General features: G+C 48.2%; 1 protein-coding gene across 2 annotated transcripts in view; it reads right to left on the reverse strand.

Moving 5' to 3' along the window:
- LOC138472790 (S-adenosylmethionine synthase) overlaps nt 1–15,712 on the reverse strand; it is a 327,300-nt gene that overhangs the window by 109,123 nt on the left and 202,465 nt on the right. For both annotated transcript variants that reach the window (XM_069611138.1, XM_069611139.1), the window contains exons 6-7: nt 13,550–13,768; nt 5,384–5,566 (exon numbers count right to left, since the gene is read on the reverse strand). In XM_069611138.1, coding sequence (XP_069467239.1) covers nt 5,384–5,566; nt 13,550–13,768 — 402 coding nt within the window. The remainder of the gene's footprint in view (nt 1–5,383; nt 5,567–13,549; nt 13,769–15,712) is intronic.

Genomic DNA, 15,712 nt, shown 5'->3' on the forward strand with positions numbered 1-15,712 from the left:
GCAGACACTGTCTTCTCCCGGAAATCCTTTCAAGTACTATCGACAAATGGCTGATAGTAGGAGTCGCACAACCAGGAATAAAATACGATTCTACTAAGGCTTGTTCTCTAGACTCCGCGTTGGCCATAAAATGGCATGGCCCCTTAATTAAGTTTTCAATCGTAGCCTGAGGAATGAACTCTAATGTTTGGTCACGTGCGCCTTTTGCGACAAGTGCCCTAGTCATACACATAATGGGCTACAAAACTGCAAAAAGAAGGTAAGCATACGCCAGGAGACACCATAACCCGGCCTGAAACACAAAAAGTGGGTACGCAGGCATGCTTAATAAAAACACACCTAACTCAATGATCCTCAGCTGCTCATTAGAGACCCAACATGTTATCCAGTATCTCAAAGTCAGAACTTTCAGGGAGCAGCCATATCTTCAGCCCTTACGCTACGCAAAAAGTGACCAGTATGCTAACCGGTCGGATGACCGCCGCCGGCTGCTGCCAACAGCATGAACGCGAAACTACCTCAAACTAAGGGGATCGGCCGGCTTACCATAAGCGGCTGCAAATACCTCAACGGTGGATTAGCGCTCCCGCAGCTAGGACTCCGCAGACCCTTTGCCTCACCGACCTAGGCAGACCTCATAAGCTCAGAAGCCCAGGACTATATCCACTGTCTCTGCTGTATCCGCAAGCAACACCTGCAGAGTTCGACGTTCAGCGGCAACATCAAAGGAAGGTATTTCCTCTGCGGGACAATCAACCCGTTCACTCGATTAGCACATCAAACCGCACCAGCCCAGTCGGCCGCCTCTGACATGCTCGAATGCAATAACCAAGGAAAGGGGTGTTAATGATAGCATTTGGTCAGGGAACTTAAGACATAGTAGGACCATTCCTACTATGTCTTAAGTTCCCTGACCTGATCCTGTCCTAATGGCAATTTTTCAAAAAAGGGCTGAGGCTCAAGCTTTAAATCGCAGTTTAACAGATGGGAACATTAAAATAGTCTATACTAAAATGAGGATCTTGAACACTTGGCTTGCAAAGAGACGTAACTATTACCTAGACTATTACCTAGACTGATTTCCTAAAAGGAGCAACAAACATATTCATGGTTTGGTTATTTTAAATCGATCCATAATCTCATCTCCTCCTCATTATTATTCCCCTTTGGTATACACATACTTGCTTGAGGACTTCCAGCTTGTTCACGACTTGCTGATTATTACCATTCTACGATTGTTTGGATCCATTCTTACCACAGAATGCAGGGGAAAATCCAATTGCCCACCCCCCCCACAAACCAAGCTTTTTTTGCCTGACCCAGTCCACCATGAAAACTGACAGAAATGTGAACAATAAATTAGACCATTGAAGGGGGTCGACCAAAAAACATTCATGCTCTCCAGCCTGGCTCTTTCCTGGTCTCAATTTCAGTTTCTTGTTTTCGATCCTAATGTTTCGATCTCATTCACTTGTCTTCTATTCGGATACTCTTTTTCTAGTACTCGTTCATCTCATTGTCAAGGCCAAAAGTCTGACAACCTTAACCAACCTTAAGTCACTTCTGCTATACCCCATACCATCTATTGGTCTCTAGAAGACATGCTCAATTCCTTTCACTCTCAATGGTTTCCCTTGTCTTAATCTCTTCAATTTCATTGCTTTACATATGCTTAGATTTGTTCTGTTAATATCGCCACTCTGACGGCCCCGGCTATTACCTCTACTCCCACCCACCCCCATTCTCCTTGTCCATCAGCAACGACTGGTGGCCAAGTTGTTTCACTCTTTGTTGACTCACCTGACTTCCATTTCTCTGCTTACCTTTTCTACGTTTGAATACCATTATACCCCCTTTTCTAAACCGGATTGCATTTCCCTTTCAATTGTCCATCGACCATTCGTTCTCCAGACCACTGACTTTCACCAGTCTTCTTCCTTCAGACTCTTCCGTTTTGGTGACTTACATCTTTCCTCTCCCCCATCGTCTCTCCTATTTGGACTCTTCATTTGTCACAATGAACTGCTCCTTCTCAGATCTCTGATTCATTGATTTATGTAATCTTTGAAATCTTTGCCGCTCATTCAGCGGTCTCTGCACTTCCTTTCCCCTCTTCAGACCACCTTTCTCTCTCCCTCTTAAATCATTCCCTTGGAAAAGCTTTCTTTCTATTCCCATTTTCGCCATCACGGACACATTTTCCTTTTCCTCTCAAATGTATTCTTCCCTCACTCTGGATGCTTTTTCTTCTTTTCACCCCTACTCCTCTTGCTCTATCATCCACATTGTTGGTCTCATCCGCCTCTTCCTTTCATTCCTTCTTGAAACCCTCCCAAACCATGGCTTATCACTTCTTTGCTAATTACTCAGAGACACCCACATATGTTAGTAACAGTACTGGAAAAAAGCCCATGCTTCATCTGATCTTGACGTCCGTCTTCTCTTCATGCCTCCTCTCATCTAGAGGTCTTGCATGATAAATGGCGTTATTATCAGTCTCTCCTCACCTGCATTTTCTCATCTCCACACTCTTTCTCCCTTACCTGATCCTTTGCTTAACTCCTCTTTCTGCTTCAGACTTTACTTTTTGCTTTACGGCAAAGATTGATAACATTTGCTCCGATTCGTCCCCAATACCTTCTGCACTCTCTTCGGACTAATTTTCCTGATTTTCTCCACTCTCTGAAAACTCTATATATTTTTGCTTTGACTGACAATGCAGCTCTTTGGCTTCTCTAATCTTCTTTTCCCTCCGATTCCACAGGTATATCCTCCCCATCTTCCTTATTTGACTTCTCTGTCCACCAGTATAGGTCTCATTTTCAAACATGCTGCTATTCTACCCATCCTTAAAAAGCCTTCCCTGGAGTCTTCTCTCCATTCTATCACTCCATCTCTCTGCGCACTTTCCAAAGGTTTAGATAGAAAGAGAAGGTCTATTCACAGCGTTCCACACATCTGAAGTCCAATTCTTCTTTCTCCTCTACAATCTGGATTCCGCCTTGTTCCTTTTACTGAAACTTGTGCGCTGCACTCATTTGCCTAGCTCTTCCCATCACTCAAAAACAATCTTCACTCCCAACTCTTCTTGAACTATATGCTACTTTTGATACAGTGGATTATTGTACTGTGTTGCCTTTTGTATACCTAATGTTGTTCTGTCCTGATTTTCTTCTTTCGCCAATCACACATATGTAGTATCATGGGCCAGGAATTATTTTCTACCTCTGCCACAAGGCGTTCCACAAGGCTGAGTACTTGCAGGCCACTTTTCTGTTACATACGCTGCTATTATTCAGTCATTTAGCTTTTGCTGTCACTTTTAGGCAGAGGACTGCGATTTTCTTTTAATTTCCTCCCACCCACTGATTCAGTTCACTCTTCAGTTTCACAGTGCATCCACTCCAAAACTGAGATTCATTTTTCCTGCTAGTTTTCCTTATGATTGTCCCCCTTCTTCATCCATTTCCTTTTCTCCTGATTGTCTCTCACTGACTACTTATACTTGTAACTTGGGTGTTTTATTTGATTCTTCTTTCCTTACACTCATATCATATTTCTACTCTTCCTCTATCTTGTCACATCAGCTACATAATGTTTGTAGAATGCAACAATTTGTAACCTTCTTAGCAGCTAAAAGTTATTCTTACTGAGATAGTTGTCACCTCAATTACTCTCCTTCCCACTCACTCCCTGCCCACTCCCCGCCTGCTTCCTGATGCAGAGCAAGAAGCCCTAGCTGACCATCGCTGCCTTTACATTGCAGTCAATACCCACAATGCTAAGGTGGCACTAGTAAGACAAGTGCCCGTCTTTATTTAATCCTGCTGTTTGCATTTCCCGCTTTCCACCCCTGCCCTATTCCTAACCAAAATTTGCTGACTCCATTTCCCACCAGTCTTCAGTTGCATTTTCAGCCCATGGTCTTGAAGTGTATCCATAGACTCTCCCCACACCAACAACCCCACTCTTTCCCTTGTTGCAGTCCAACTCGTACTGTACATTCCCCTTCCTTGATTCAGAGTGGTCCTTTCCCTCCACATGTCCAATCTCGATTCAGCTCCTTTACCAGCTTGGCTCGTAAACTCTGGAAAAATCCTCCACTGTCCATTCCTCTTAAACTTTCAACCTTCCACCCTTTTCTTAAATCAGATCTTCTCACCTCTTTCAGAATGACATTTTGAATCATTCATAGTTTGCTGTAACAGTTTATTTAAATCTGCAAAACGCTTTGGTGAATGCACTTTAGAAGTCCAAATAAATATAGATAAAGGTGCTGGGTAGCTAGAAACTAAAGCAAACTTCTAGAATTGCCCTCTTGGCAACTTCAACTTTAGCACATCATTAGCAAGTGAGTCAAACGGAGTGTGAACATTAACCTGCATACATTTAATCTGGAGATGAAGAGGAATAGTGATTTGGTATGCACAATCATAAAAATATTTCCCTTGATGAATAATTAAAACTGCTACAGAGGATTGCTAACAGCAGAGGTCGTCAAAAACACCTGCAGAGGATTTGGAAGAGCAAGTGACTAAGATTTTGTTCTCGGCTGCACTCAATCCGCCTCTGGGTATATTGCTTTGCCTCTCAACTAGTACACACCTCTTGAGACAATCCAGAGCTTGATAACTCAAGGTAATGCAAGAGAAGAACCAGGAATCACAAGGATTTCTGTATTGTTAGACCAGTGTAGGACAGATCTCTCTTCGGCTGGTTCTTCCCCCTGGAACAGCCTCCCTCCCCCTCTCAGACTTCAGCCAGACCTCTAAGTTCAGGAACTTCTCAAAATCCTGCTTTTCTCTACTTATTTCCCTTCCTCCCTCCCCTGCTAATCACCCCAGTTCCGATGAGACTGGTGGTCTGGACCTTCATGTACCTCACAAGCTCCAGACCCTTGCCCAGCCGACACCAGCACCCCACACCCCTACGTAGCACTGCCCAATGGGATTTCTCCGTCCTAACCCTTAGCCAGCAGCTTCCCCCCCGTGCCACCCGCACAGCTCACACCTGCCCTCCTCAGCCTACGGCCCCTCACTGCACTTGTATGTCTGAATGTCACAAAGCCTAGTAGGACCGCAATTGTATATTGACTGTTTTTGCATTACCTTTTTTACTCCTTGTTCCCTCCCCACTTTACCTTGTGGCACTGGAAACACCATCTTTTTATAGAGGCACCTAACAAATGCTCAATAAAATAAAAATAAAATAAGTACTGGTCATGGTTAATGGCCCAAACTGGCTTCCAATCCACGGATACCTTCACGTTTAATCACCTGTGCACCCCTTTCTTCAACCCATACCATGCACCGCTCATAATGTGATCGTCATAGCAAGATGGCAGCACCCACATTCCAAACAAGTGGTTGAATTAAAGCCTCACCTGAACTAAGACACGGCGACACAGCTTAGCATTTACCAAGGACTTTGCAACCCAGCGTGCAGCATATGCAGCAGATCGATCCACCTTGGTGTAGTCTTTGCCAGAGAAGGCACCACCTCCATGTGCTCCCCAACCTCCATAAGTGTCGACAATGATTTTACGGCCAGTCACTCCAGCATCACCCTAAACACATTTGAGGAAAAACAAAATATCTCAGCGGTCTTCTGTGATACCAAACAGATACCCAACAGCTCCCAGAAGCTAAGTAAGAGACACCAGTTGGGGGCAGCAAACAGTACATCTGTACAACGTACCCCAAAACAGGAAGACTCAGCAGAAAACCACATCTGCCTGTGCACACTTTTCCCACACACCCATGAACAGTAAAAAAAAAAAAATAATAATAAAAATATATCTTTTTTTAAAAAAAAAGGCTTTGCGGGCGTGGCCTGGAGCCGACTTGCCTGGAATGACTTCCTGAGTCCTCCCGTCCGGCCCAATGCGCCTTCTCACAAAGACCCCATTTCCAGCCCCCGTTTTCTCCCGAAACTGAAACCACCGGCGCGGGAACCTCTCCTGCTCCCACAGCCCGAGTGGGTCCCGGCTCCATTCTAAAACGGCCGCGGGAGACCCTTCGACAGCCCCGGGACCCACTAGGCGGTAAAATGGCCGCCGCAGCCTCGAGAGCGGGAGCCTTCCCAAGAGGGGACGGAACGGACTTAGAAGCTGATCCGACTGGCATCCGCCCTTGGTGATTCGGAGCCTGCTGGCTCGTCGCACGCTGTGGAACCACACTGCCCACGGACCCATCCCTCAGCCTCCCCAACCGAGCACAGCCTGAAGCAGCGTTGCACCCAAGGAGGCGAAGGCGCCAAAGCGGACTCTCCCCTCGCCTGCCGGGACACAGCCGCTGGCCGCGATCTGTGCGACCGAGCACTGACTGGCGTGGAGGGGTTCGACCTGATACACGCCGAGCACACTCGACAAGCACAGACACCCTACAGGCTCCTGCTTGTTCCGGCGGACGCGGGAGTCCCAACAAGAATCCGCAACAGTGAAGCCCGACTGGCAAAGCGGCACCTTGAACAGAGGTACAATCAACTCCCCTCTCGCCCGCTGCCCGGTGCGCAGCCCCTATTCCTCCTGCGCCCAGAGTGAAGCGGTGCCGGCCCCACATACACAACCTGCCTCCACCCCTTCGGCCCGCCGCAGAAGTCCATCAGCCTTCCCCCGCGCCCCCGGATCTCGAGGGTTCGCAACTCGACCAGCCATCAAGCCCGCCAGGGGGGGGCCGCATTCCAAACCCATATCAGTACCACAGAGTATCCGGCTCCCGGGACCCCCGCACCCTGATTAGAAGACTAGATGAGTGGTGGTGCTCCCGTTGGTATTCTCGGATCACCACAGCACTACCCACCTGCTCCATCTCGGTGGCCCAAGGTCCCAGGGCTACTCCGACCTACTCCTCCTGCAGTCCCGGCAATCTCCGAGCCCGGCGGCCATCTTGAGGACCTCCGCCAAGGCCTGAGGCCCGCATCGGAGCAACGGGGCCCCCTGCCCCCCCTCCTTCTCCCAAAACAACAGCAGATCTCGCCTTGGCTCTCCTCCCCCCCGGCCACCACATCAATCACCCCCAGGCCAATTGCCATCTGACCCCCCCTCCTGGACCATCACTCTACAACCCTGCTGGGGCGGAGGCCCCCCAACACCTCCGCAGGTGGATCCTGGCCGCAGAAGATACACGTGCCCACCACAACCGCATAACACCCCAGCACCGGGGCCGAGAGGTGAGGAGTCGGGGGGAGCACGGGAGGGCATTATTCATGCACCGGGGGTGCGGTGAAGCGAGACTTCACGAACTCGCGGCCCAGTCTGAGAGCCCATATCACTAAAGCTTGGAGTCCCCAGCGCCGCCCCCAATCCGTTGGCTGCGCCTTTGCTGCTCCGGACCTCCTCCAGACCCGGATGCGCTTCCCCCCTGGCTCAAATAAGCTTCCGTCGCTGGACTCGGAGGCCCGGTTCTAAAAGCTCCTGAACACCGCCCTGATCTCTCCACCTCGACATCACCGAGGCACCACCACTCAATCCCTCACTACAATGTCTAAAGGCGGGAAGCCACCTAAACAATCTGACATTATCACCCTCATGTCCTCCGCTGCTACCGAAAGAGCTAAGAAAGCCGACCCACCGGGGGATGCGATCAAAAACAGCACGCCACTACCCGTAGAAACAGATCCCATGGCGCCTCAAGCTGCAACCAAAGCTGACTTGCAAGACCTATTAGCAGCCCTAACCAAGGAAATCCAAAAAAGCTCTGAGGAAATCACTAAGAAAATAAACACTCTTGACAAGAGAATGGGGGAAGTGGAACATCGGACCGCCGAAATTGAATCCGAAATCTGTGACCATAGATTCGAAGATGAACATAACAAGGACCGGATAGCCGCCCTCGAAGCAAGATGTAACATACTTGATGCAAAACAGGAGGACTTGGAAAATCGATCAAGGAGGAACAACATTAGAGTCCGAGGTATTCCCACTACTATCCCGGAGCCAGAACTGAAATCCTACATATCGGATCTCTTTAGATTCATCATCACCCTCCCAGACACCTCCCCTCTAGAACTGGACCGGGTGCACAGAACCACGCCAAGGAAAACCTCTTCGCTCCCCCCGGATGTTTTGGCCAGAATTCACTTCTTTCAGATAAAAGAGGACATTATGCGAGAAGCAAGGCAAATGAAACAGATCACTTTCAGAGGGGCTACGATCTCCATCTACCAAGACCTAGCGAGCACAACATTACTGAAACGGAAAGCAATGCGGCCCCTCACAACATGGCTACAGGAAAAGAAAATCCCATACCACTGGGGATTTCCCACCTCAGTGAAATTTAGATGGGAAGGAACACAAAGACAAATACAATCCTTGAAAGAGGCGGAGAAACTAATGGGCATAACCAGCACCGTCCCCAGCTCCGAACAGGATGAACCTGCTCACCCTCCCCGTGACGGCTCCCCAGGAGGGTCATGGTCCAAATCCAACAGACGGCGCAGACTCAGAGGCCCCCCGAAAAAAGATGGCGACAGGGGCTGAGCACACGGCCGCAATGCACCGGTCCACGAGGTGGTGGTTCTCTCAAACAGCGTTCTCCCAAGACCAAACGAGGCCCCCCTGTTAGCACCGCAAACAACTCTAGTGTACTTATACAGGGGTCTACCCTCCGACGAGCCCGCTTCCGGTTCGCCACGACGGCCCAGTTGGCCATATCGAGCGCATTGGTGCCACAAGTTCCCCAGTGGCAGTAGGTAGAAGTTCCATCTACCAGTCCTACGTCGGGAAAGAAGTGAATACACAGAAAGAAGTTCGGAAACTTACAAGAATGTTTTATTTAGCACGGTTACGCACCGTCCTCAGAGTCACTCTTGGACTCTGCAGCACAACATGCAGCAACATGCGAAAACAAGCCCATAACCCTCTACACGCAACAGGCCTTATTCAAACCTTACAGACCAGCCCAGGGATAAACCCCACAACACAACAGCATCACCAAGCCGCCAAAAATGACTAACACAAGCGAGTTAAGGTTTCTCTCCTGGAACATACAGGGGATGAACTCACCAAGAAAACGCAAATCGGTAGAACACCGCCTGGATCAATTGGCCGGAGACATCATCCTACTGCAAGAAACACACCTGCTCACAGAAGATGAACGCCGCATAAAATTCAAAAAATACAAACAGTCATTCTTCGCCACGTCCGGCTCAAAGAAAAGGGGGGTGGCAATTCTACTTAGTGACAAAATTCCACTACTCAATATCAAAATAAGAAGAGACCCAGAAGGCCGTTATTTGCTCCTCAAAGGCATCTTCGAAGAACTCCCCATCACCCTAGCCTCAATCTACAGCCCCAACACCGCCCAAAGCAAGTTCTTAAACGACATCCTACCAATAATACTATCATTCCGGGAAGGCCACCTATTCATCGGCGGAGACTTCAACGCCTTCCCCAACACGCTATTAGACAAAACTCTCCCCGCCACGAATAACGATTATACACAGGCCTTAGCCTTACTTAAACTGTTCAGAGAAACAGAGACAGTAGATGCATGGAGAATACAAAAGGGCAACATAAGAGATTACACACATTTCTCCAACGTTCATAAGGGATACTCAAGAATTGACCTAATCCTGATCCCCGGCTGCCTCGTCCCATGCATCATCAACACGGACATCCACACTCGCATGATCTCCGACCACTCCCCGATATCAGTAAACATATCCATCTCAGGCCAGAAATCACCCCCTCAAAGATACTGGAAACTGAACGACTCACTCCTCCTGGACATTAGTATAAGGGCCGAAGTGGAGGAATCACTGATAAAATACTTCGAAGAGAACACCACACAATCATCCCCCATCAATATAATCTGGGACGCAATGAAAGCGGTGGTTAGGGGAGTGCTAATAGGGGCTGGAGCAGAGCAGCGAAGGATTTCAAACATAGCCTCCTCCAAACTGGAGGAGGAAGCAACCCGCCTTGAATCCCAGCTAAAAACGCACTACTCAAGGAAATCCGAGCGAGCCCTGAGGAAGGCAAAAACAGCCTTGGAAATGCACTGCGCCGACCGGACAGCCAAGTCCTTAGCATACACAAAACAATTTTACTACGCTAAAGGAAACAAAGCGAATAGAATATTAGTACAGAAGCTAAGAGCTCTCCGCAGCCGGAACAATATTCTCAAATTACGAAGTGGAAATGGGAAACTACTCTTCTCCCCATCGGAGAAAATAAATGAACTACTGAGATACCATACCTCTATAATGTCCAGCGATCCGCTAAAACCAAAAGACCTACCAGAATACCTAAATGCACTTCCGCCCCGCAACGCCGACCATCTGGAACACCTATAGGCTCCCATCGGGGAAGAAGAAATCACCGAAGCCATCAAAGTCCTCAAACCTTCTGCTCCAGGCCCAGACGGCCTTACCGCAACCTTCTACAAAAAATTCGCCAGAGTCCTGGCCCCACAGCTGTCCACCTTGTTCAACTCCTTTCTGTCCACGAAAACCGTCACAAAATCCATGGCTGAATCAATCACGATCCTGCTCCACAAACCTGGAAAAGACCCCGAACTGCCTGACTCCTACCGGCCCATATCACTCCTGAATAACGACGGAAAAATCTTTGCCAAAGTGCTAGCCAGAAGACTAGGCCCGACCCTTCCAGACCTAATCAACCGCGACCAAACGGGATTCATCCCCGGCAGAGGGACCCATGATAACATACGCCGGGTCCTGAACCTAATTGAAAGCGCTCATAAACTCAAAACGAAAATGGCTGTAATCTCACTAGACGCCCACAAAGCCTTCGATCGAGTGGACTGGGGATATATTCGCGAGGTCCTCTATCATTTTGGCTTCGGCCCCAACTTTACATCATGGGTCATGGCCAACTATCAAATCCCCACCACACAACTCCGAGTTAACGGAACGAGATCTGAACACATCCGCATCACGAGAGGCACTAGACAGGGCTGCCCGCTCTCACCCCTGGTCTTCGCCCTATCCATGGAGCCCTTTGCCGCCAGAATCAGACGAAGTGAAACCATAAAAGGGATCCAGGTGGGAAAAGAATATAAAATCGCACTCTATGCCGACGACGTCATGCTCACCATGACAGACCTCCCAGCCTCATTAGGGTCCCTGTGGAAAGAGATCGAGACGTTTGGCTCCATGTCAGGATTTAAAGTCAACTTAACTAAATCCTCAGCACTACCCATCAATCTTTCTCACCTGGACGAGGTCACACTCGCACCACTTTCGCCGATTCCCTGGGCCAAAGACGCCATAGAATATCTCGGAGTCCAGATCACCGGAAATCCAACGCGCCTATACTCCAAAAACATCCCACAACTACTTAGCGCTCTGCAAAGCGACCTCAAAAGATGGAAACAACAAGAAATCTCTTGGTTCGGTCGAATATCAGCCGTGAAAATGAATCTAATACCCAGATGGCTATATCAATGTGCATCCCTACCAATACAAATTCCACCACCGGCCATACAAGCTCTACAGAAGAAGGTGATGGAGTTTGTCTGGGGTGGGAAGAAACCCAGAATCAACAAACGAATCATGTTGAAGAGCAAACCGCTGGGAGGAATGGGAGTCCCGGACCTTGCCGGCTACTCACTAGCGGCCCAACTATCGCATGCCTTCGCCTGGATGCAAGAAGCAGACCCCCCATTATGGCGCCAAATTGAAGAATCCTGGAGCCCGGTCCCACTACATGATCTCCCACACCTACCAACAACAAAAGCTCAGCCCAACTCGGGGCCACTATCGGCCACACTCACCACAATCCAAAGCTGGAAATCCGCAGCGCGGAAATGGGGTCTTCGTGATCACCTAGGACCTATGTCTCCCATCTGGAACAACCCAGCCTTCTCCCCCGGAAACACACCCCGAAACTTCCACGCCTGGATAGCAGGGGGTTTAGCCAAAACCAGCGACTTTATAGAAGAGGGCTCCCCCATCACATTCGAAAGATGTAAAACAAAATTCAGAGTGGATGAACGAGAAAGATTCCGATACTCACAAATCAGGCACTGGATGTCCCACAAAGCGACCCGAGACAAATGCTCGAGAGAGCCAACAGCCATGGAACTCACCCTAACATCCCCGTCCAACAAAGGTAGAATATCCACCATATACCGTCTCCTAGACAGATCGGATCCAGCAAAGAAAGAAAGATACATGACGGAATGGGAAAAGGATATTGGCCGGGAAATAGCTGCGGAAAGCTGGGGGCAAATTTGGGCTAGACTCCATAAGAGCTCACAATGCGTCACAAATAAGGAAGGAGGCTACAAACTATGCTACAGATACTATGTCACCCCCACCCAAATCAATAAATCCAATCCAGACTTCTCCGCCTCATGCTGGCGGGGCTGCCAAACCGCGGGATCCCTCTACCACTTAGTATGGACATGCCCAAAGGCAGAAGCATATTGGAAGGAAGTGCTGAAGCACATTAAAGAAATCACTGGCCTCTCAATCCCATGGGACCCAGGAATTATCCTTTTGGGCGAAACCGGCAATGGAGCGTTCCCAATCTCAGGCCTTATCTCCTGCCTTTGCACCCACCTACTCCTGGCCGCAAAGATCGCAATGGCTCGATTGTGGAAAGACAGAAATGGCCCCTCAATCGCCCTATGGTGGGCTAAATGCTGGGAGATTGCAGTTGCAGAAAAAATCACTGCTATTCGCACCGACTCCTTAAACAGAACCATGAATATATGGGACCCATTCTTCGACTATGCGACCAAATATCCAACCCTCACCAGGAGGCCGCCACTCACCAGATGGCTCCAATGCAGTCCCATCTACTAACTAATAACGACCGTCCATTCCCCGAACACTCCAGCAAATAAGAGCACACTTAACCAGAAAGGCTCCGCCCAACCGCCATTCCGAGGAGCAACCACCTTCCCCCTACTTTACAATCTACAATAGACTATAAAGGATCTAACTAAAGCTTGTATCGACAGATGTTGCGCTGCTACATGTAATCACTCCATCTTGTAAAACCAATAAAAAAAATTTTGAAAAAAAAAAAAGGCTTTGGAGGTTCACAGATGAATGCAAATCCCTGTGTGCAAGCAAATACACAACCTACACCAGAGACATACAGTGTTTTTGCATTACAACTTATTACTCCACCACAAACAAATTCGCCCACCAACTGTACACCGGCTGCCCCACGCATAAAGAAGCAATTCACCTGCAATTTTCCAAAACTAAAGAAAAAAAATGTAAAGAAAAAGCAAACAAAAAAAGCAAACCCTACAGAAATTGCTCTGCATGTCATATATGCAATGCACATAGCTCATTGGGAGTACTGCATTAAGAATCCCAATAAAGCAGAGAGCCTCAGAGATAAAGCACAGCTCCTGCTAGACCCCACCTACCCAATAATAAGGCAGCGTTCAAAGATATTCCATGGTCCACACACAGCTCACTGAAGACCAAACCGCCTTAATATGCAGCTCCCCAAAGACAACAATGTTAAGGCATAGCGTAGCAGAGAGACACCAACATCAAGCTATTTATTATTTGGAGACCCCACCACTTAAAGCCAATTTATCAATATAAAAACACAACTCACCTGGGGCCCTCCAATGACAAAACGCCCACTAGGTTGAAGGTGGTAAATGGTCTTTTCATCTAGATATTTCGCAGGCACCACAGATTTAATGACATGCTCCTTCAAGGCTTGCCGCATCTCATCCAGGGTGATGGTCTCATCATGCTGAACAGAGACCACAATGGTGTGCACCCGCACCGGTATCACAGCTCCATTTTCCTGGACATACTGAACAGTGACCTAGCGGATACAAAAGTAACTCTCACTTACTGCCCGGCTTCATTGTAGCATTATGGTGGAATCATATTAATCCTATTCAAAACAAACATATAGTTAGCCAGTCAGCAATGAAATCCACAGCACATGTCCTCATGGATGGGGGCGGAGCAGAGACATTACCCATACCCTAAAGTATGGGTTAGGTTTTTCTTGCGGCAAAGTAAAAATGAAATAATGCAAATCGTCATCACCATTACATTTTGGTAGTAATCGAAAAAAAGATCCAGCACCACTCCATGTTACCACATTATCAGGCAGAACGGATGGGAAAGGCAGACCAAAGGTATCCTAAGCCCTACCTATAAGTCAGTTTCTATGGCAGTGGCATGGAGGCATTAGTGTCCAAAGGGGGGTCTTTTGATCCCATGTCAACCTAGTGTACCCCACGTGCTTCTACCTCTGTTCTCTTGTGGATAGGTTCACATTAATGAATTCTCTCTCAGTCCCTCCCTCTTTCTCTCATTGTCTCTTCCGCTCTCACATTTTCTATCCCTCTCTCCCTCATACATTTCATTCTATTGGCCACAGGGATTTGAGAACTTGCAGATGTGGGAAAAGGGCAGTCTGGGGAATCCACTCATTACCTAGAGGTAGGTGCTAAGGATTATGGGAGGCAAGAGCATTTTAGCACCGAGAAATGACTGCTTAAGAGATGAAGAGCCAGGAACCCATTTAACTTACTTAGTATGTGTGGTGCCAGGCTGAACGCCATCTCAAACCTCATTCCAACTTGCTTGGATACTGTGCTCACTTACCAACGGGGACTTTATCCCTATCGAGGTATAGGACGGTGCTTGTCAAGCAAAAGGGAAAGGGGTGGACAAGGACTACTGCAACTTAGGCATTGGAACCCAGGACCCTGATCACTGGAGAAGACAGTGCACTGCAAGTACTAAAGGCCTGGCATGCCTCTCGGATCTTGGACTGGATCTCCCTGCAACGACAGAAGCAAAGAAGCAACCTAGCCAAGTGTTAGCAATCCTTGCAGGACATTGGATGAGCAGTGATGCTGTGCTCGGCTGTTTCCCCCTGGAGGATTGTGCTCAGCGTGCTACTGCCTGTCTAAGGATTTAAAATCAGCAATACAGCACGTAGCGCACACGTATTAGCGAAGTGCTAGCCAAGTGTTAGCAGCCATATGATGAGCAGTGTTACTGTGCTCGGCTGTTTCCCTCTGGAGGAGTGTGTGCTTAGCGTGGTACTTCCTGCTTGCAGGATTTAGAAAATCATCAGTACAGCGCGTAAAGTGTGCATACTGGCAAAGTGCTAGCCAAGTGTTAGCAGTCATTGCAGGACATTGGATGAGCGGTGTTGCTGTGCATGGCTGTTTCCCCCTGGAGGATTGTGTGCTCGGCGTGCTGACTGCCAGCCTAAAGTATTTTAAAAAATAAAGTCAGCATTACACCACTTAACGCGTGCCTACTATCAAAGTGCTAGCCAAGTGTTAGCAGTCATTGCAGTCCTTGCAGGATTAAGTTATTAAGGGGAGGAACTCGACCTATACGGATCCCGGCCAGCAACAGAGGCAGACATTGTTTCCATTCACTGTTAATGGTTCTATTTGTGCTCAAATGCTGGGCAAGACGAGTAGACTGAGGGAAGTATGCATTGCAAAATAAAGTCTCTATTAAAAACGCCCCTCCCCCCAGTGACAGAGAATGAAGATCCGAAGATCACAACCATTGCTATGAATACAGCGGGTAAACCTCTTGAACCAGTAACAGCAACTATGAATGGAAAGATCAGATTTCTTTGGTCCAGGAGCCAATCCGGAAAGAATTATGCTGGGAATGAATACACCGGGGACTGCAGCAGGTTTTATGATGCTAAATAAACAATGTTTGACAATAATTCCCTCCTGAGCCTTTGTTCTTCGCTGCAAGTGGATGCTGCAGGGGAAGGTCA

The sequence above is a fragment of the Ambystoma mexicanum genome, chromosome 8 (assembly GCF_040938575.1).
Source record: "Ambystoma mexicanum isolate Mex_15411 chromosome 8, UKY_AmexF1_1, whole genome shotgun sequence".
Taxonomy (NCBI): Eukaryota; Metazoa; Chordata; class Amphibia; order Caudata; family Ambystomatidae; genus Ambystoma; species Ambystoma mexicanum.